This window comes from Amphiura filiformis, chromosome 3, assembly GCF_039555335.1.
Source record: "Amphiura filiformis chromosome 3, Afil_fr2py, whole genome shotgun sequence".
Taxonomy (NCBI): domain Eukaryota; kingdom Metazoa; phylum Echinodermata; class Ophiuroidea; order Amphilepidida; family Amphiuridae; genus Amphiura; species Amphiura filiformis.
In genome coordinates, this window is record NC_092630.1 from 27,922,861 (window position 1) to 27,945,991 (window position 23,131).

The 23,131-nt window shown below is 35.2% G+C and overlaps 1 protein-coding gene across 4 annotated transcripts in view; it reads left to right on the plus strand.

Annotated features, from left to right (window-relative positions):
* The first annotated feature begins 1,251 nt into the window (after positions 1–1,251).
* The window catches only part of LOC140148305 (transcription factor AP-2-alpha-like), a 183,351-nt gene continuing 161,471 nt past the window's right edge, over positions 1,252–23,131 (plus strand). Inside the window, exons 1-2 of one of the 4 annotated variants that reach the window (XM_072170207.1) lie at positions 1,252–1,432; positions 2,042–2,248. In XM_072170207.1, the coding sequence (XP_072026308.1) occupies positions 2,213–2,248 (36 nt within the window). In that variant the 5' untranslated portion in view covers positions 1,252–1,432; positions 2,042–2,212. The remainder of the gene's footprint in view (positions 1,433–2,041; positions 2,249–23,131) is intronic. The other 3 variants (XM_072170203.1, XM_072170209.1, XM_072170208.1) reach the window with 3 other exon arrangements.

The following is a 23,131-nucleotide window of genomic DNA, read 5'->3' on the forward strand; positions in this document are numbered from 1 at the left end:
TATTATTGTTATTATTATTGTTATTATTATTATTAGTGTTATTATTATTATTATTGTTGTTGTTGTTGTTGTTGTTGTTATTATTATTGGTAATGATTTAATCTATATACTATAACTGTGACAAGTATTCTTATTATTGATGTTCTTGCTTGTTGTTACTGTTGTTGTTGTTATTATTATCATTATTATTGTTAAATTGTAGTATTGGTTGTAAAAAGTAGTAGTAGTATGATTTGATCTTGTCAAGTTTTCGATAAATTACTCTCTAACAAATACATGGCCGCAGGGTATTATGCCCCAAGCAAAACATGGCAGCAACGTGCGTTTTCCCTTTACCTGCAATACCACGCACGTTACGCTGTAAATATGTTCAGTATCAACAACAACATCAACATCATTATCATCATCATAACTATTCTACTACTATATTGCCATTATATTGTATTTAAACAATACCAAAATGATTTTTGATCAATCCATACAATAATAAAGCATTACATATATAATTTCATTTGTTTGACCCGAAGCATATCTTAATACCGTACAATAATTTGAAAGTTATGTAATTAGTTCAAATATGTGAAAGTCATCTCTAACCATTTAAAAAAGTTTTAAGTCAGCAGTAACGTATGTTACTTTCAATTACCCATAAAATTAACAGCATTTGAAAATTTGACCAAACATACACATTACATCCAACAAGTGATGGCCACAGCTATCTAAAAATCAAGAAAAGCATAATTAGAACGTGGAGATACAGGTATTCCGCTTGTTTTATATAAAGATAACAGTTCTGATTAAAGAAACATAGTAAATGAGTTCGTGTCGGTAGCTGGCTATTCACACAGTGCTCTTCTCCAAGTGCGGTCTAATTTTCTGGTTGCCCATCGGCATTAAGTTTGAAAACAAAGGTTAACAATTGACCGTTAACGTACGGATTTACTTTCCACTCCCCCTGTGTTAACCTAAGCTTAGTACGTGACACACAAGAGACTACCTCTATTTACTAATTGAAAATTAAAACAAAAGGAAGGTTAATAAGGAATGATTTGAAAGCACAAGGATTGTTAGTAAGTAAACCATCAAGCTTAATACTTATATACACTAGTAGCAGTCAGTGTTGCAGCTCTATATACGCATTGATGATATTTAGCTGTAGCTAATGCCTGACTTGGACTAGGGTATGCATTCACTCACTGAGTCACACGTTTACACTTAGTGTCTTCGCCTAGAGCCGTTTTCGGCGTTGTATGCTTGCTATACTTACTAGCGAGGCTCTATGTAGGAGTGTGAATGGCGTATATGGCAAGATTCACCACACATCTTACCCTGTAATCGGATTCAGACCGTATCTTCATCACTACGTTGCACTGATTTACCACCCTATTTTTTTCTGTTGCAACTTTCACAGCGAATCTTATCTAATATTCAGGTATATATATTTTTTTACACATTGTCAATGTCATTTCTTTTATAGGTAAGGTGAAATTGTGTATCTTATTTTTAGCGCGATGTGTTGCTAAGGACTATAAACAAAAATGTGCCGAAGGAAACGCTGATACGCACATGGTCGTTCATGCATACTTGTATGACTTCTTTCACCCACCCACCCGCAACTCCCCAATCAAGACATGGTGGACCCTTCAAGTCCCTTTTGGCATAGCCTCTGTCCAGAATATTCCAGCTCGGCCTGAATTTCTCGCGCTCGGAACATCGAACACTTACGGAGGATATCCTCCCAGCAATTCCCGTGGTTTTTTTTCTCCCCTACACTGCTCCATCATTATTTGTACTGAACGAAACCATGGAGAGTTAATTTTGAGTAAAGAAATATTGAATTCAACCATCGGCTATTTCTGACCGTGTCACATTCTACCGCGGTAAGCCCCTGTAAGATATTTTTCGGCTATAGCGTTGCTACGCATTTTGGGCAGAATATACAAGGCGCTTCCCTAACGCCTCTTCGTGTCTTATATATTCGCCTTTGCAACACATAGTGCCTTTTGAACTCACATTAAGTAGTGTTTGTTGGCTTTTACAGGGTTGACAGGCATTGCCTTATTGAAGCGTTTCTGTGGGACTGTTTCTGGCTACCTCGCTACCTTTGCTCGGGCTAGCTACCGTAGGCAGGGGTAAATCCGGTTCCGTAGGCTTGTTTCGCCTTTTGCACCCTACTTTGGATTTCTCATCGTCAGACTTCATAATCGGAAAGATGTCATTCTTAGCATTGGATTCAAATACATGGCAGGTAAGAACGTACACATATGTTGTCTTTTTATCTCTCCATGTCATGCGATATTGTTTCAGCGTAAGATACTATGGTGAATCGTGCATGCCGCCGACTTAACTAATATCACATATACTCTACATACATGCCGAGCGGTTGAGTGTCATTTTTCTTCTATATGTTACCTAAAAAGCTCAGCTAATACGTGGCGCGCGATACTAATCGAGTGAATATACTTTCAATGAAATTAGATTTAATATACGCGCTACCTGACACAGTCGGTATTTTCTCTCTATGTGTCTTCTTGAATGATGAGTTTCTTTGGAAGAACATAAAACGGCAAATGAACCAAAAATAGCCCTTTGACATACCATGTACGATTTCATTGGTGCTTACCTAATTAAAGTAAGGTGCAGTTTTTTTAGGTCATTTTACCTAAACATTAATAAAGAGCCGATTTTTTATTGGTCAAACTAATGTTTGAAAGGTCAATGAGTGTTACGATTGACCACCCAATTTCCGGCAGTATTTTTGTATCTTAAAAAATTCTTTTGTAATTCCATGCAAGTCCCTTGTAAAAGCTGAAACAAAAAGGTCAATGCTTGCACACAATGGCGAGCTTGCTACGAAAGACAATAATGCATTAAGCGTGCCCATTGTCCGACCTCTCACCATCTACATACGCTCTATAGCCTTATCATAATAATTACTCCGTTTCCAATTAATTCTCTTAAATTAACTTATTCCATTTTGTAATCACTGTTTTAGAAATGCTTGAATGGTCTGTTATTAGCCGTGAAAATGGTATATTTGTCCATATCAAGTAGAGGAGAAAATCATATTGAAGTCTTATGTTGCTGATAAATTGAGTTTGGTAAATTAGTATAATTGTTTAAGTAATTGACCGCCGAAATATCATTTCAACCATTAAAATCAACCCACCTAAACATACATGTACAGTATTATCTCAATACGCGTTGCTTTTATTACGAATATCATACCTATTATTACAAAACCTGTCACCTTATGTCTTTAGTAAATCAAGATCGGATATATCCGAATTTGCAGACATGTGAGGATACTTAATAATACCTTAACCATCTTAGCTTCCTCTTCAAGTAGGGATAGCATTATTAGATGGTTAAAAAATCTGGGTGTAATATAGAAGTACAGGCATTAAATTTCAGGACAAAATCACTAAAGATGATGCGCAATACCTACTTGAAACATATGAAATATGAATGGTGTATTAGATAGGGACGTCAATCCGGTGCAAAAGAGTCGAGGATTGATTTTCTGCAGATTTATTACACTTTATTGCTTGTCTTGTCACGATTTACAACAACTAGTATATTGTATTTTTTCCCTTTTTACTCTATATTGGACGGTTTTATATAAATTACACGTTTTCACAAGTGATTTAACTTGTATGATATATTATTATAGAGTTATCATGGGAGAGATTGACTATTGTGTTGTTTTCTGAGCATGACAGGTAAATACATGTACTCTTGAGTAAATTTGAATATGTAATATAATTTTATGTAATATATAATATATAATATACGGTAGTAAGTATCAGTGCCTATAACACCATGACCTTATTATGCATAATGTGCATATATGCATATATTAATATATAATTATGTAGGTATATCATGACAGGTAAATACCTGTACTCTTGAGTACATTTGAATATGTAATATATGTAATATATATAATACAAAGTAATGAACTAAAGTTTCTTCAGAGAGTGCTCAACTTTAAGTGTATAAAATTTAATGAACTGATCCATCTGTATATTTATTTATTTAATATATATAATATATATATAATATACGGTAGTACGTATCAGTGCCTATATAACACCATGACCTTATTATACATAATATGCATTTATGCATATATTAATATATAATTATGTAGGTATATGGTATTGTAATCATGTAGCTCTTATATCAATGATAATATTTTAATTAAGGTTTATGTTTGCGCATTTATAAATTCACATAAATTGCATAATTATTATTATTATTTGGTTTACATTATTATGTTGTTTTATGCAACATGCACCATAGGTACGAAGCCAAAGGGAATCTGTCACCATCATGATGATCACTTAATGATGTTGTGTGTTCTCATGGCTACGAAAATTGTGCTCCTCGGATCATGGAGGTAGCTCCATGCTCGGATGAACCTGCTCATAATATTATGTGATGACACCACATTATGACATTACATTAATTATGTTATATAGCAATATTAAGAAGCCTTAGACAAAACAGTGCGTATCCCTTCAAAAATTCATACGTCAAATCTTTTCATTGCCTTTTGTATAAACAATGATTGCGGAAATGACATAATTACTATTTTTTGGATTACAAAATAATGAAAAAAATAATTTATTGTATTGTAGTTTAAAAACAATTTGTTTAATACCAGAGTATTACTATTGTATTTAGATCAACCATTTAATATAATAAATTACGTAAGAATAACAGAAACAACATAACTTCAACCTTTGACATTTTCGCGAAATATAAATACAAAATACCGGTGATTATAGACGAAGCATTTGAAATATTCTTAACCATAACTAATTTTGTAAAATATTGTCATAAAAACAGGTGTGTTGTATATTTATCTAAGATAATATGACATTCATAAATTGTGTTGTCATTTTTCAATTTTGGAGAGGCACGGAGTGGGAATAGGAAATTTCATCAGTATTCTATTAGATTGTGTTAAAAGTATGTTGATGGGGTGCGGGATGGAATTTCAATACAAATTACGTTAGGGTATATTTTTTTACAAACATCGCAATATTTGTGTATCAGGTGCAGGGGTCTTTGACATGAGCAATTAAATACAAATAAAATTATTAATTATGAATAAATAAAAATCATTTTATAGTTTATTTCACAAAGTGACGTCATTATATGTATTATGGTTGTTTTTTAAAATTATGTTCATTGTTGTTCCTAAAATTTAACCAAATCAATACGAAGTCGGACTTTGTCTTTTGATTTCTGTAATATGTTTTTCATCATTAAATGTCAAAAAACGATACCAAAATTTAACAAGTGTTTGGCGATTGTTTCACCTGAAAACAGCATGATAATTATTTTATTCCCAACTAAAGAGTTCCACCTGCAGTATTTTAGAGCTGTTAAGACCACAAGCAAAAAAAATGGTAGAAATGGTAGGATGGAGCACCATTGTCAATGCCTAAAGTACGCCACCTATTAGAGCTTAAGGGCACTAAGTATGTGTCGAGGTCATGACATGATGTGTAGGTAGGCTTTCTTCAGAGCTAATCGCACATTGCATGATACTCCCTCTGATAATAATTATTACTTGTTAAATTTGATATTATAAACTTCAGTTGGAAGTTGTTATTAGTGTGAATTTTAAATGTCTGAATTTGGGACAAACAACATTATGAATTTACTCTATACTAATAATCATTAGACATTTGAATTGCCGGTGTATTATTTCGGAATGTGTCATTTGTATTCGGTATTCGGGTGGTTTTTTTAAAGTTTGGGAGATTTTTAATGTCCATTGGGTGGTAAAATGCTTACATATCTCTGTTTTCTGCAGCGAGCATTAAAAAAATTCAAATATATACATCATATGATGAACAGAATATTTTACTGATTTGTTTTTTACCTGAAGCGAGCATTGCAATATGCATGACTCTCAAATAATTACATGATAAGAAGGTATAAAATCATGTTACTGTTTGAACCTAGACCTATTGACCCTGCACCTTGATTATTTATACATTCTTAGTCGAATTTTACTAGATCCCTAAAATGAGATCTCGTGAGATTTCTCTCCGTGTCAAATTGACATTATTTTTGGTCAAATCGGACCATGGACTCATATCTAGTGGGATCTTATTTTAGGAATCAAGTCAAATTCGACAACATTAACAAAAAAGACTTGCGCAATGTAAACAAACACCTCATGATTGGTTAAAACAATAGATACAATTCATCCAAAAACTTCAACATGAATGCACTAGAAGAAGAACACTTAAGTGAAAACTTCAGGTCACACTTAAATTCTTGATTTTCTAGACAAAATTTTTGAGCGTTACACACACCCAGAGGGTGTGTTGTTGCATATACCCTGAAGAAAATTAGAAGCTTATGACTGAGATAAAGTGGTAGAGAATTGAGAAACACAAGAATAGAGTGCATGGGAGAGTATAAGGTGCTTGGTAAGAAGTAAGAAAAGAAAGAGGAGACTTTCTTTTTTTTATAACAATTGAAGTTGATTGGTGAACTTGAGTTAAGCGAAGTCACTACACTGTGGCTTGGGGTCAGTGGCCATGTTGGTTAATCTAGCGTTAAATGTCCTGATCCAATCGCCAAATAAAGTTCCAAAATTCAAGTATTATTCACAAATAAAAAAAAAATAACAGGCTAATCCTTAGTTGTAGCTTTGGAAATCAGTAGCGTGGCGGGTGCAAGGAAAGGAGGGCTTAAAAACTCCAATTTCATTCACTTATTTATTCTCACTGTCGAGGTACAGCAGCGGGGACTTTGTTAAACATTTTGAATAGAGAGTAAAACGGATGTTTCCACTCTGTTAAAGTTGTGTAAAGAAAGAAGAAAAAAAAGCAACCTATGCAGACCAAACTGAAATGTATAGTAAGATTTGATTTGTAAAGGCACAAAGAGACTGTGTATTATCAACACAGAGCTAATAGGACCAATGACCGGTAAGGGTGTCGTTTTAACACACAAGTTTCACTTTAGCCTAAGTTTCTGATCTTATCAGGGTTTTTTTTTGTTCACTCACCTTACCTGAGTGTTACAATTTAATGTTCACATCAGTACTGCTTGATATATACCAACACTTATGAATAGAATTGAATTTAATGAATATATATATGTGTTTATAGTGTTTATTTACCATTTTACGAAAGGAACAACGAGAGAGAGGTTTTGAAATAGAATTAGATAAGGAAACTAATGATGTTATTATAGATACATGCGTTTTTTGAAAACGTGGGGGAATTACTGTTAGTTACACACGTTGCCATTATGATCTTGTGGCTTCAGAAGCACCCGTTATCTATTTTAATCACTAATATTGAAGTGCATTTAACTTAATGATCCACGTGATTAGCTTAGACACGTTACAATATTGGTTGTTGTTCTATAGGTTTCATGTCTTCCTTTCTTAACATATCTCTTCAGTCGGAAGCGTTATTATGAAGCCCTGTTTTGTTGTCTGTTCGCCTATGATTTTGGTCATTATTGGAAATTATCGCTGCGTGACCTTAGAGTCGCATGTCAGTGTCACAAAGACATGTCCATCGCTGTGCGACTTTTGGGTCGCATGTGAGTGTCGCAAAGCCATGTCTATCGCCGTGTGACCTTGGTGTCGCATGTTAATGTCAAAAACCCATGTCCATCGCTGTGTGACCTTAGAGTCGAATGTCAGTGTCACAAAGCCATGTCCATCGCTGTGTGACCTTAGCGTCGCATGTCAGTGTCACAAAGCCATACCCCATCGCTGTGTGACTTTAGTGTCGCATGTCAGTGTCACAAAGCCATATCCATCGCTGTGTGACCTATGTCAGTGTCACAAAGCCATACCCATCGCTGTGTGACCTTATTGTCGCATGTCATTGTCACAAAGTTATGTCCGTGGTGTATGATCTTTACACATTGGGTCCCTTATCTCTGTCTTTGTCAATCTCTCTATACGTCTTGTTTCCTTCGATTTCTTCTATTTTGAACCTAAGACCAGGTGGTTGTTAAAGAGATTGTTAATTCAGTCTGCTCAGGGCACTTATAACGCGGGTCTGAGTCTGAGTTGCTTATTACAATAAGCTCATGAAAGTAATTCAAGGAAGCCAACATCATCGAGCAAATTTCTAACATCAAGTCACTTTTGCGTAGAAACAAATGATAAGCATCAACACTATTTCATTAGAGATGTTTAAGGCATTTGATACATAAGAAGACCAATTTTTCCAATTAAATTACTCCACATCAGTACTCTTTAGTTAACATATAAAACGTGTTAAATTTATAAGCCGGAACAAATAACTTCTAGTTTATATGGAGATCCCGGATTCAGATATAAAAAGAAACAATAATATGTATAACCCCGATATCTACAAGTCTGAACCGCGCGAAAGGTGTTAGCATCAATTGCCATTCTCAGCCAACTTATAAACTGATATACAGCTTATTGGACTCCAAGTCATGGCTTGCCGAATGAAAGATTCAAAAGGATCAAAGATGCACACATGTGCTTTTTGACATATAATTGTATTGATGTAAATCATCCATGGTGATAATCACACAATCGGGAAACCAGTCTCGACAGACAGAATACGGCATATATAGGTTTACGGGCTATTTAACTCCAGGTAATTTGCCAGATTTTTCATGTCGAATTTAACTTTCTCGGTCGTCTTCAACCTGTGGCCTTACTACGGGGCATTCCCGTGCTGAGATTTGTACCCGGGCCATAACCTGCCCTAAGTCAAACCACCCCGACTTTGTGGCTGAATATATTTTTTAAAGGCTTGATCGGCAAAATGCCTGATTTATAATGATGCTTAGGGCGAGCTGAGACGTTTGCTTCTCCTGTATGCATGATATAGCACAACCATATTACGGTATGCGGCAAGGATATACTTTGATTTGTACATCATACGGAGAAATATCCCGACTTATATACAAATAAACTCTATTCGCGCCAAATTTACTAGAAAACGTCTGCTAAATTTGTAAATACGTAAATTATAATTAGGAGTCAATATTTACGGTATAACTGATTTTTAACAATATATAGTGTCCTAAATTGTGATAGGAAAATGGAGTTAAGTTAATGAGAGATGCAATTTAAGATGCAGATAGAAGGTTAAAATTTGTAGTTTGTAATTGAGCGGAAGAAACACCAAGGGAGACGGACCTGCACGCTGTCGTATTAGCACTCTTCTCGTGTAATCAGTTGGCAATCTTGTTAGGGAAGCGCCGTGGTGTGAAAATGAATGATCATCGAGTTAGAGAACTACTGAAAGACTCCAAATCAGGTTTATTCCCTGGAGAAAATTAGGGTTCAACAAACGACATTTTGTGTTTATCGGAGAATTTATATATATCTATAGCTTTCTTATCATCATCACCGCGCCGAACTCTAACGCAGTAACCAGTATTGTTATATTTGATCCGCTTGCTTTATGGCGAGGTTTTGGATGCGACAGAAAAAAATGACCTGTTTTGAGGGCAGGTATCAAGCCTGGCGGGACGACGGAAAATACAATTATGACTTAGAATATCGACAAGATCTATCTTATCTTTCCTTTTAGCCTTCAAGTCTGTAACAGTATCCTCTACAAGGCCTGGGATTTTTACTACTAATTTGTGCATGAAACGCTGCAAGCTAGTCTGATATCTAAACTTGCCGAACGATATTGTATACGCGCGCGATTCAAAAAGACAAACAGACGATTTATAAAAAAGCGCGCAAAGTTGGAGTGATTTATGTTGGGATGGCCAGATTTGGAATTGGTGCGGTAATTGAGTTTTGTGGATGAAAAATGTACAGCATCTCTTTTCGTGCTATTTATGTGTCGTTGCATTGCTTAAGTTTTCAAGTTTGTTGTTTCAGTGGTGAAAGCAATAGCTCAAACAATTTTTCATTTTTATGTTCTGAGCCAAAGTTTATTTATTGGCTTATATTAATAAAAAAAAGATGCATTATACATAAACACATGGCACTCTCTGCACGACATACAAACATCTACACTTTCATAATATGCTATACAACTCCAGTCGCACAACTTCTTACGCACCAACAAACCCCACACCCACAAGTGGACAACCAATTCGAAGTAGGCCTATAATACCGTTTTCCAATTCTCGTAATACCGATATCTAACCGACCCATACACATTAGCTAACATCCACTTATAATACACACTACTGACACCCACCCCATATATGCAAACAAATACCATAAGTTCCATAACCCCTACTGAAACAAGTAAACAATTAAACAAAGTATAAACATCTACCATAAAGTAATTACCCCCTCAAATAATGACCATTATACCTAAACTGTTGATTGTATGACAAATTTGGAATATGCAATCCAAGCAGAATTTATTTCTGCGCATATATGACACCTCATTTGTTCCAACGGTGCCAATATTGATATCGCAGCGTACATTTTAATGAAAGTAATCCACGATTTAAAAGTTGCAGCAAAATCCTATTGCCTTGTACCATGGAAGAAAGAGATAAGAAGGAACCACAACGAACGCATTCACTTTGTCCACTCCCTTTACCGACATTTAGTTGACATTGTTATTCATGAGGATTTACTTTGATCAATACCCCGCGTTAAATAGGTGATTGGTATTGTATTCCATGTATTTGCATGTCTTCTGGAGCGTGTGTGAAGGATGATTTGAACTAATGACCTTCCGTGCAAGCACCCCATAGGATTTTCTCTGGTGACGTGATCATCGGTCATTGATGGCCTACATCTTTTTCTTCCATTTTGCCCAATTTTTCCGAACTTTGATGACTTTTTTCTCAGAGTTGGCAGTCTTTGGCACTGAAACGAGTTAGATAGTTACGATTATACACATATAAACTATTAAATTAAACAGGTTTTATGTACCGGACTCAACCGGAACATTGTGCATTATTTAAGAACATTTTACATCTATTTTTCATCGAAAAAGTCACCAAAATCTTACCTTATTTGCTAAAGATGAAACTCGGCAAAAAAACGGCCGATTTTGATTACCTTTTCGATGTTTTATAGGACATTTTCTACACAACACGATCAAGAAAACAGTTTGACTGTAGATCCCAAAACAAAGCTACTATACATATACATGTTCAGAGCATCAGTGAAATTCCATAATCTTACTTCTGGGTAGCGTTTGTTTGTTCGTGGATGGGTTTGTTATAAATTTTTTCCAGTAATGATTTCGCCAAGCATCAATCGCGGTAAATGGATCATACATGAAAGGAAGTACCATTGATAGCTTTTCTTTTCATGCGTCAATAAATAAGCGGATTAAAACTTGGCCGATCGAAGTCGTTGTGGTTCCTTCTCATCTCTTTCTTCCATGCTTGTACATATAGTATCCATTGAAGGAAATCTGTTCAGCTCTCATTGGATTATTCTTTTTGTTTCATGCATTTGGAGGGGATCAAAACATGTGATAATCAATAATAATTGCCATTATTCACATCAGTGATCATTATTCAATATTGTTTTTTGACTTACAAGGTCCTAAATGGCATACAATTGCAAGTTGTCCTTTCAATGGTAAAGTTATAGATTCAAAATTTACTAATAATGGTCTTTCACTTCTTACGACCTTTTTTGTCACAGAAAACATTGAACTTGTAATGTTTTATGGGATTAAGTAAACAATGACCACTGATATGAATAATGACTTTTTTTTTATTGATTATTACATGTTTTGACCTCCTCCAAATTCACAAAACAAGAAGATTAATCCAATGAGTGCAGAAATCATTTTCTTCCATGGACACTGAATACATGCAATAGGATTTTGCTGCAACTTTCAAATCGTGGGTCACTTTCATTTAAATGTACGCTGCGACATCAATATTTCGACCACTGCAATAAATGAGGTGTCATAATACGCATAAATAAATTCTGCTTCGACTGCATATTCCAAATTTGGCACTCGATTAACCGTTTAGGAATAATGACCATTATTTAAAGGGGGTATAATTACTTTTTGGTAGATGTTTACATTAAATTAACATGGTTAATCATTTAAACAGCAATCATGACAAAACTGACGAGCAAAGCGAATAAGTCACATATTCTTCTCCATTTACCTTGAGAAGTACAATAAATATACAAGTCGAGAAAGTCAACGCAATCGGCCATTAATTTCCCTGACGTCCTTTTTTTTTTTTTTTTTTTTTTTTTTTTTTTTGCTTTTTGCGCATCGCTGAGTATTCATCACCTGTGGGATTTCCCCATTTTGTCCGATAATATCTCTACCCTTTTTACAATATTGGCTGAATTTTAGATGAAAAAATAAACCGTGAGCGTATTTAACGTGTAAATTTCAATAATATTTGATTGTGTTAATGTTATACCACAATGCATATTTCATTTTATATTATTCTTACAGTTACACCATCCGTCATTTTTAGGTGCGATTTTATACTTTAATATCTTAGACAGCTTACATAGCAAACATATATATTACCACATGTTTTATTATTTATTGCTAAGGCGGGAAATTATGCATAAGTAAAATCTGCTTGAAATCCAAACCATTTTTTCTCTTTCAATACAGCCTTTCTTTTGTTATCATCATCGCAATATCTTTTTAAATATGTCAGCGTAATGTTGTATAACGGCTTGACCTAAACCCTCCTGTAGGCGAACTGATGTCTTTCCCCAAGGTAATACCGCGTGTTTCTCCATCAGATCCACCAAAGCCTTCAGGCTTCAACTTGTTTTATTCCAAACTATTCTTCAAGCTCTCACGTGGCCAAAGAATAAAGAGTTCTGTTGACCAGTTATCTCCCACTCTGCGCGTGATAATTTCATCATGCCCATAAATATTATACATATCCTTAGGCGCCTGTTATTGTTGGTCATATAGCTCTTTTTCAAAATGCAGGACGGTATGGCATTATCCATATATGACATAACAGAATCATGGCTTTAATCTCGCATCGTTGACTCATCTTCAAGTTGGAACCAATGTTTAAATTCTAGATAACAATAAATGAAGATAACAAAGATGTTGATAACATAATGATGAATAGAATATGCAAGACCAGTGCTTCACAATTAAGACTTGATATGAATGTCTGGAGTAACATCTTCGTCAAAAAATTGATTATTTTTAGTTATGGTGAATTTTTCTTCCAGGGGGTAAAATTTGCTTAAATGGGGGCCAGTGACACAGCTCATCTTGCTATCAAGTATAACGTTGGCATCGACCGTGTGCTCTGTACTCTTATGACATTTTTCTTCCGCAGGCCTTTTCACTTATATATCCCTTGCTTTTTTGACACCATATATTATATATTTTACCCCTAAACCATATTTTTTAAAATATAATGCATCTCACAATGTAGCATGTGCATTTTGCGTATAATGTCCAAGAAAAATCACACCACGAAGTGGTCATTAGTGTTAAGTTCTTTTGTATGTATGTGGGGGCGAACTCATATCACATCAAAAGAACTTTGGCAAATGCACAGCTAAAACTAACACGCCCTGTGGTATCAATATTTTCCTGCAATAAAATAGAAAGCAAATGGGGTAACAAATAAAGATTGATCAATTATCTAACAGGGCATGATTTGGTTAGCCCGTTTACCACTCCTTCAAAATTTGCCGACTTGAAAAGAGTTTTTTCAGACATGTGTTGTGAATGGGATATATGTGCTATCTACTGTAGACGAGAGTCCATCTGGTAATATGCATGTCCAGTGCTGTCCTGTTGACCGATGCGCAGTTCACAATATACGGCTTTTGTAACATGAAAAGAAGAACATGTTTTGTATAAGGGCAGTTTTAACCTCGCTATTTAGATTTCAACGTAACATAACTTAGTGTTTGAATTCCGTTGACATTTTACTGCTATAAGCTTATACTTATCTCGAAAAATGATCATAGTTCAAGAAACGAAAATAAAACTTTAAACCTAGGCAAATTGACCATTTTATCATTATGCTATTTTCTTAGTGTTAATGTCCCCTCAATACAACATGTTTTTAGCTTAAGCAAAAAGGCCATTGGCGATGCATAAGTGATGTTGCTAGAAGTAATACCCGTTCACAGACCTATAATAAACAAAAGCTAGTGATCAGTGATATCGTGGATATGAAAGGGATTCAGTAATACATCTTAAGTATAGTAAGTAGCAAATAACGTTTTTGTGTAAGCTGACAATGTTGAGGACGTTATCAAGATATCTTATCAAAAGCTACTAGGAGCAGACGACAAGATAACGGTCAAATGAGGACCGTGGCCTCATCATCTCATCATAACGCGAGGAAAATTGCTGGCGGGAAAATCGCTGGACTTATTAGCAGCATAACACATATGAGCCTGCGGCATACCTTCTAGCTGTTCGTAAGAGATCTTCATTTGCTCAATAGCACGGCTTCCTTCTCCGAGACCTTAGTCGTGGCTCATCGCTATGATGATGAAACTTAAATTAAAATGACGAAAATTAAAAGAGAGATAGAGTGAGTGAGAGGGAGAGATAAGAGGGAGAGAGACAGAAAGACAGACGGAGAGGAGTTTGAAGAATGAGAGACAGATATACTTTATACTGAAGAGTCAGATATAGATAGAAAAGGAGGTGGTAAAGAGAGAGGTTTTCGAGTCATCTCCCAAAGTAATAATACCATCCAGGAAATACACATTTGCTGATTTTTAACGAGATTTTATCACCATTTCAATTCTTATCAAAGCAAAATGCATGTAATCGCAAACTTAGGTACAAACATTCCCAGTCCAATGTCAATGACTTGTTACACTTCTTAGATTAAAAAATGAGTTTGGTAAGCCATTTTGAAATTCACTTGAAATATGACTTGTACAAGGGTGGAAACCCTATGTTGTTATTTCCTGATACAAAGGTTGTCTCTAATATGCTACAACACTAGGACAAATAAACGCATCAGGTTTTTCAAGGTCAAACCATCGTGTATCATTAGGTTTCAGAATTGTGTTAAGATTCGAGCACTCTGGGTTAACTTTTTAAAAACATTGACTCACACTTCTTAAGTGTGTGTTGTCAGCTTTTCATTATTCATATCATTATTGGCGTAATTTTATCATAATAATTTGCGGTCGTCACAGATATTCAACGTGCTGAAAATTAATTTGAACTAGGTCCAGTATTATCAACATTATAGCACCATCATTAAATAGTTTGACAGCAATGTGATATATATGTATAACATACACCAGGCACAAAAAGAAACTCGTCAGTTATATCATCCTTGCTGTTCAACAACCTGATAATTTTGGTTTATTCTGAAATATACGATCCACTTGTACTTGTTACATTGAAAATCGTTGAAATTGCAACTTTTTATTTTGGGGTTTGACGGTTTGGAGGCGCATATTTTGGTCAATTCTTGTTCGATTTTCACGAACAGGTTGTCAAGTGAGAAAACAAACTCCAGTTAGCAAAATATATATTTCAGAATAATCCAAAATTACCAGGTTGTTGAACAGCAAGTATGACTATAACTGACGAGTTTCTTTTTATGCCTGGTGTATATTATAAACATGATAAATGTTTGATATCAATTGCAAGATATGTTTATTGCAATTTATAAAAAGCATTATTTTAAATTATAATTTAAAACAACAATATTACAAACAGTATGATAGTACCTTACAATGCATATCATAGGGCCTAAATGAACGGTAAATTTAACAAAAATTTATAACAACGTATAAATGCGAAAATGGAGGTGATGTAAAAATAACACAAACCATGACAACCTGACACAAAGGCGTTCCAAAAGACATGATTGGACCAGTTTTGTTTCCAAAACAAATTAAATTGAAATCCAATTAATTATAGCTTCAAAATGAATCGTTTCAATTCTGAACAAGAGAGAAAGGATGATACTATGCTAATACTATTATTACCGGTATTGGGGTTGAAGTCATTTGGGAATTAGTGACATAGTTTTTTAGGTATACATAGTTGATTATCCGCCATTGATGACGTTACAGCAACACTGTTACCTTTGTTCTACTTCTGGATAGAAGGTTATACATTTGTTGGAATTTCTAACCAAGAAACAACGTTACTGTTAGCCTACCTTTTAATTGCACTTATAGTTTTATCTGTTTATACATTCTCTAGTGTAATTGGGATTGTACACGTTCCCTTATGCACGTTCTACCATACATATTCATGTGATCCTTTTCACACGCGGCTCTTTTGCACGGTCTCCTAATATGAAACTATAGGCTGGCGAAGTTACGTAATAATCGGATTAACTACCATAGCAATAGGTACAAACAATTTTTGATTATATCGCGCTGCACTACTACGTTCATGTGTTACCTCTGCATTGAACCATAGATGTCAAAGTAATGCTAATCACTTGCACCTGTAAGATTAGTCTCTTTGAAAAGAGCGGTATTGTATTCAATCTATTATATGATTGACGACAGGTGATGAGTACAACCTGCTTGTAGTGCAGCGCGGTATATTCAAAATTGTTTGTACCTATTGCTATGGTAGTTAAACCGATTAATTACGTAACTTCGCCAGCGTATAGAGGCCCTGCATGCTTTTATCGATTGGCTCCAAACAAAGGATTTGAACCGGTGTCCTTCACCGTAATCATGGCGCAGTGCAATCCATTCAATCAAATGTTGTCATCAAGGGCATCAACCTATTTGATCGTAGTGCATTTGTTATGTGTGTGAGACGAACTCGGTAGATGCAATCATGCTTTTGTTGAATGCATTTGAGAAGTCCGCCATATTTACGGTATAATACGTCATATACACAACCTCTATACAAGGTCCTGCAAAGAAACACGCCCTTAGAAGAAAATATTTATGTACAATAAATGCGCAAAATCCAAAATAAAAAATCCCCATTAACATGATTAACATGTTTGTATGTTTCTCCAATGTAACCAAGGATTTTATTTCACGTTTTACCTGGTCACAAAGCAATGTACCCGTATGTTTATTTGCAGTTTGTTTCACAAATTGACAATTGGAATATTTCTATGTGTGCTAGGACTCAGGAAGTAATAATGTAATTCTCTCATCAATGAATTCGAGGAAATATAACATAATCAAAATTTGAAATACATTTACAGCATAGACATTCTGCCTCTGCAAGTGAATATGCTCCTCTAAGTTCAAATATTGAAAAAAGGTTCCATGAATATACATACCTGTGATTAAAATGTGTACTTTCAACCTTTCTTTAATACTGACATGCCAAGGTTGGTAACAAGTTTCTTGTAAATTCTGTAAGGAAAGTTTGTGACAATCAGCAAATGTTATTACTATGCGGTCTCTCTCATGCGCACGAACCCGTCGCTTCGATTCAATTTTGGTATAATGTTCTAAATGAAAGTCGAATCGCGTTCTGTGACAGTTTTCGCGTTCATCTGCCAAGCTTTATTGATGAATCTTTGCAAGACTTTTATTGTTTTCAATGAGGAATAGAAGCATGCTGGAGGGAACAGTCGTGATGTGTGAGCAAAACCCAACAAACAGCACTAACAAATGCTTTTGCATTCGGCACTCGGATTTTATGTCCACCATTATGCATTGCTCACCGTCGCGCATAACGCATTTGCACCATCTTCAATCAAGACCGTGATGCACACAGACAAGATAGCCGGTTGTCGCCGCAGGTGTTAACATTCTGCCACTAGCGCCTAAATACAATATCTGTCAACATTTGGGCGGGAAGATATATGGCCTGTGGCGAACACTTCCGGGTCACTATAAATACGGGCAAATGGCTCGGTCATCGATAGTCCACGTAACGTCACGGCCTTTTCACATTATTAAAATACTATACGGGGAAACATACAGCAATACATAAACAATAAAAAAATGTTAGAAGTATATATTTCAGTTCTGCTTACATTACAGCGTATCAACCAAATCAAAATATTTTTAGTAAATTGATTAATTATTTTGTGAGCTTCTCAAATTTGAGTCTCAGACGGAGCTTAATGCAGTAAAATGCGATCGTGACTCATAAAAGCAACATGACAGGGAATGAAGTATGCATGATCCAATATGATATCCAAATATTATGGTAAAAGACATGATGTACACGGTATCGATGTCACATTATTGGAGTAAAAATGTGGTTCGTATGACATTAAATAACATAAAAAATGTTTCTGGAGTAAGTATAAGTACGTAAGTAAGCAAGCGATATGTTTATGATATGTGGTGTCCTTTTAAAGGATCCTTGTTGTGGATTGTCATATTTCGGCATCAAATTCCCTTTTAAGGTTAGAGTTTAGATTTTGGGGTGATTTATATAGGTAACAGGTTCATGTTGATGTAATACGATAATTCTATAGCAAGAGGTCCGATTTTAGGGCTTAAGTATTAAAGTGATAGGGTTATGATATATGTGACACCCGCCAGCACAACGTATTCCATTTATTTACATGAACAAGAAGAATGCAATTAAAAATTAATTAACACTTGCAACCTGACGATGCAGTTCATCTCTACTTAATGCTGCCAAACATGATGTGTAATTCCCTGTAAGTCGAAGAACCGTTAAAAGCAGGTAGGAGACTCAACAGCATCCAGTACATTCGTAAAGGATTATGATCATAATCTGTTGATGATGGAGTTCACTAGCTCGTCCAAACATACGTGTGTAAGGTGGCGCTGATGATTCACCATTTTTCTGATTTTTTGGTTGTTGACATTTTTCGTAAATTTTGGCGATTTTTATATGAAATTTCTTTTGTTAGTGCTTGTGTTGTTTCGACCAATTCGTTAAAAAAAAAATGCTAGAGTGAACAATAGCCCATGAGGAGTTAGACACAGTTAGGGTTAGGGCTAGGGTTAGGGTTAGGGATAGGGTTAGGGCAAGGGTTAGGTTCAGGTTAAGAAAGTACAAAACGTTGATTAACTAGCGCTGAGACAATTCTCACGAACTCCTGGTCATAAGTCCTTACCTTAACCCTAACACTGACTCTAACCCAAACCTAACCTTATCCCTAATCCTAACCCTACAATGGCCTAGGCCCTAACTGTAATCCTTTTTGGACCAATAATCATTAGGAATAACGAGTGCTCCCTTCTTTTACAATGCTACTGCAAACGTAGAAGCTTAGAAATGAAAGTGTGACGTCATCGCATAATTGTAATGATGCAGATGAATTGAATTGAATTTTGAATTGCGTCTGATCGAAATTATAATTACGATGATCGACTATTCAAGTCCAGTCTCTGATCGAAATTAGAATTACGATGTTCGACTATTCAAGTCCAGTCTCTGATCGAAATTATAATTATGATGATCGACTATTCAAGTCCAGTCTCTGATCGAAATTATAATTACGATGATCGACTATTCAAGCCCAGTCTCTGATCGAAATTATAATTACGATGATCGACTATTCAAGTCCAGTCTCTGGTCGAAATTAGAATTACGATGATCGACTATTCAAGTCCAGTCTCTGATCGAAATTAGAATTACGATGATCGACTATTCAAATCCAGTCTCTGATCGAAATTATAATTACGATGATCGACTATTCAAGTCCAGTATCTGATCGAAATTAGAATTACGATGATCGACTATTCAAGTCCAGTCTCTGATCGAAATTAGAATTACGATGATCGACTGTTCAAGTCCAGTCTCTGATCGAAATTATAATTATGATGATCGACTATTCAAGTCCAGTCTCTGATCGAAATTAGAATTACGATGATCGACTATTCAAATCCAGTCTCTGATCGAAATTATAATTACGATGATCGACTATTCAAGTCCAGTATCTGATCGAAATTAGAATTACGATGATCGACTATTCAAGTCCAGTCTCTGATCGAAATTAGAATTACGATGATCGACTGTTCAAGTCCAGTCTCTGATCGAAATTATAATTATGATGATCGACTATTCAAGTCCAGTCTCTGATCGAAATTATAATTACGATGATCGACTATTCAAGTCCAGTATCTGATCGAAATTAGAATTACGATGATCGACTATTCAAGTCCAGTATCTGATCGAAATTAGAATTACGATGTTCGACTATTCAAGTCCAGTCTCTGATCGAAATTAGAATTACGATGATCGACTATTCAAGTCCAGTCTCTGATCGAAATTAGAATTACGATGATCGACTATTCAAGTCCAGTGGGATCATCGTGATTAGATGGTTTATATAGCTGAAGATGTCACCAAGAAAACCTCCACTAACTGTTGATCTCTTACTTTTGACAACACTCCTTGAACCTTAAAAGCTTAGAGATGCTAGTAATTTAACAGATTATTGTGGTCGTCTTGTATCACCTTAATGGTAGAGATGAACGACTATGTTTCAAGATGGGATTATGTGTTTGTACCAGGAGATGTCACCAAGACAACACCCACGTATTCTAAGAGTGTCGAAAGTTTTTATCTCGTCTTAAAGGTGTATACTCGCATAGCCTTTAATATCAATGATTTTCGGCTTATAGATTCCTGAACACCATTTCCACTTAATGTAACCATATTTGTAATGTAATTGTTTATGTGGTATAGTTAATAATTGACAACGGACGAGTTTCGTTTTAAAAAGTTATAGAGCATTAATCTCGACGAAGAATGTTCAGAGGGGTTGATGGCATAGATATCGTTTCTGCTTTTGAACTAGATAATCGCGTATCATGGGACATAAAATAGGTATAAATCATGTAAATTGGCATATAGATTTAAGACTAATGTATCTTAAGTAACGAATAGAATGGGTAACTGAATAGATCACACAATTCCTTAAAAAGTTGGTAATGGTATCGTGTTGGTTGGGTTACATGGAACATGTCAGCGGATTGTTTATCTTTATCCGGTTTTCCTGTTCCAATTTTCCTTTTTATAGATCGATAGTAGATTAGTAAAAACTTAAAATAGCAGGGAACTCAAAAGTTACATGTTCAATCGGAGATGTGTAAAACAAGAAAGGTCAATTAATAAGGTTTTTTTTTATATAGTACATCAAAAACCTTCTGTTATCTATTTATGTGATATCGACCTTACAGGCATGCTATGCTGCCTCAAGATACTCACCTCGGGGCAAAATGACCACCTAATACCTACCATTAGGGGAATTTCCGCTCGAGGCTTTTACTGCTAGCGCTATTTGCGCCCCCTTTAGGTATCAATGCCCTAAAGGCATCAACCCGGCAGAAATGTGCCCCGCAGCAATCGCGCATATCGCCTGTCGTAATTCGCGCGCTCGACACATTTTGTAATCGCTTGCAAAGTGATTTCTCTAAGCTCTATTAGGTACAGATTTCCGGGGGAGTATCCGAGTAATGTAACCATGTCACACCGAATGCGGTTCAATATTTATCTCTCTTCATACTACGATCTTCGTTGCTGCTTCTCTGACAGCAGAGCTGCATATACTACACTATTTCTCCAAGTAAAAACACGTTGAATACGTCTGTATAGCTTTGGGAATATAGGCTATACCTAAATCGCTTAACTCAATTTATAATATTCATATATCATATCAACATATCAGTATTGTTTTCAATAACCTAAATTCCTTAAGAATACAAAGAATAGCATAATCTACAATATAATCATTCTTAGATCAACAATGCGTCCTATACAAGATCATTGACTTTGTTGTTAATGTTATTTATATCAATGAAAAACTGTTCTTGCTGCTTCTCTTAAACAGACAAAGTCTATTTATCTGTGCAATATATGTTTGATTACCCTTATCAAAAGGAAAATAACCGTAGCACCGAGTTTTGTTTAGATTACTACTTTTTACGCATCACCACTTAACCGCCTGCCATAGGTAACGATACGAGTGTTTCCCTAACTAAACACATTGTTTTAGTTGCAGGCCAAAATTCAATTCCAGTTTTCACTTGCATTAAATTTGCGGTGTGTTTAAACAACATCAAATAGCTTAATCACACTTCACACACTATTTTCAATTCAATTTCCATTCAATTTCGGTGTCTGATATATCTCTATATTCACCATTATGGCGCGTAAATTATTGTCACAAAATAGCCAAATTGATCAGGTTGATTGGTAATTACCATTGCATCTAAACTATCATTCAATTGATTTTGATGTCGATTTGTTTATACAAAATGGCGGGAAATGTTCTGAGGCAAGTTGAGCATCGGAGAACCTTTAAGCAATACGTGTATTTTATTGTGAAGGATCTACTTTACGGATGACCGTTTATTTCTCCACGAGAACATGAATTACTAATATAAACATGAATGAACGGCCAGTTGCACGTCCACGAGTAAATTCACGAATACTTAAATAAATCGCCAAAGGTGTTACGGACTTGCAACGCTTAAAAAACAATATACCTTCACATTTTGTCCTCATCAAACACTAGAAACACAACCATAGGGAGGATAGTAGTATGTGGTCAGTCATTTCAATACCCACGTGTATTTTGTGCAAGTACGCAGCACTCGGGTAATGTTAGTTTTAACATAGCTCGAGAGTTCTTACATAGCTTAAGGGCTGGGGTATGAACGTTTGGACAGTATTTATTTTGGGACATTAGAGCACATCAGACATATCGAATTGCATTCTGAATACGAAGAAAGTCATTCTGATATCAAATAATTTTGATTTTTGAAATTCGCAATTTAATACATTTTTATGGCAAATCATTAAAATTGATATTTTTGATATTTAACAGTACTTGAAGTAAACTTTATAAATCTGATGATTTATTCTTAATGTATGTAGGTGGGATGAAAAGCCGACGATCAATTAAAAATATAAAACAAAAGAATAGAAAATATGGATTTTATAAAAAAAACAAAAAAAAAAATTAGGTCTTTTTGGGGAAAAAATCCATATCTTCAATATGAAAGGTCAAAATTTTCAATTGACCGTCGGCATTTCCTCCTGCTACATACACGTTAAGAATATATCATTAGATTTATATAATTTACTTCGAGGACTGTTATATATCAAAAATTTGAAAAATATCAAATTTTTATAATTTGTCATAAAATTTGTATTATATTGTGATTTTCAAAAAATTAAAATTATTTGATATCAGAAAGACATGCTCCGTATTCAGAATGCAATTCGATAGGTCTGAGGTGCTCTCATGTCCCACAAAAAATACTGTCGAAACACAATAAACGCTCCTTTTAGATCCC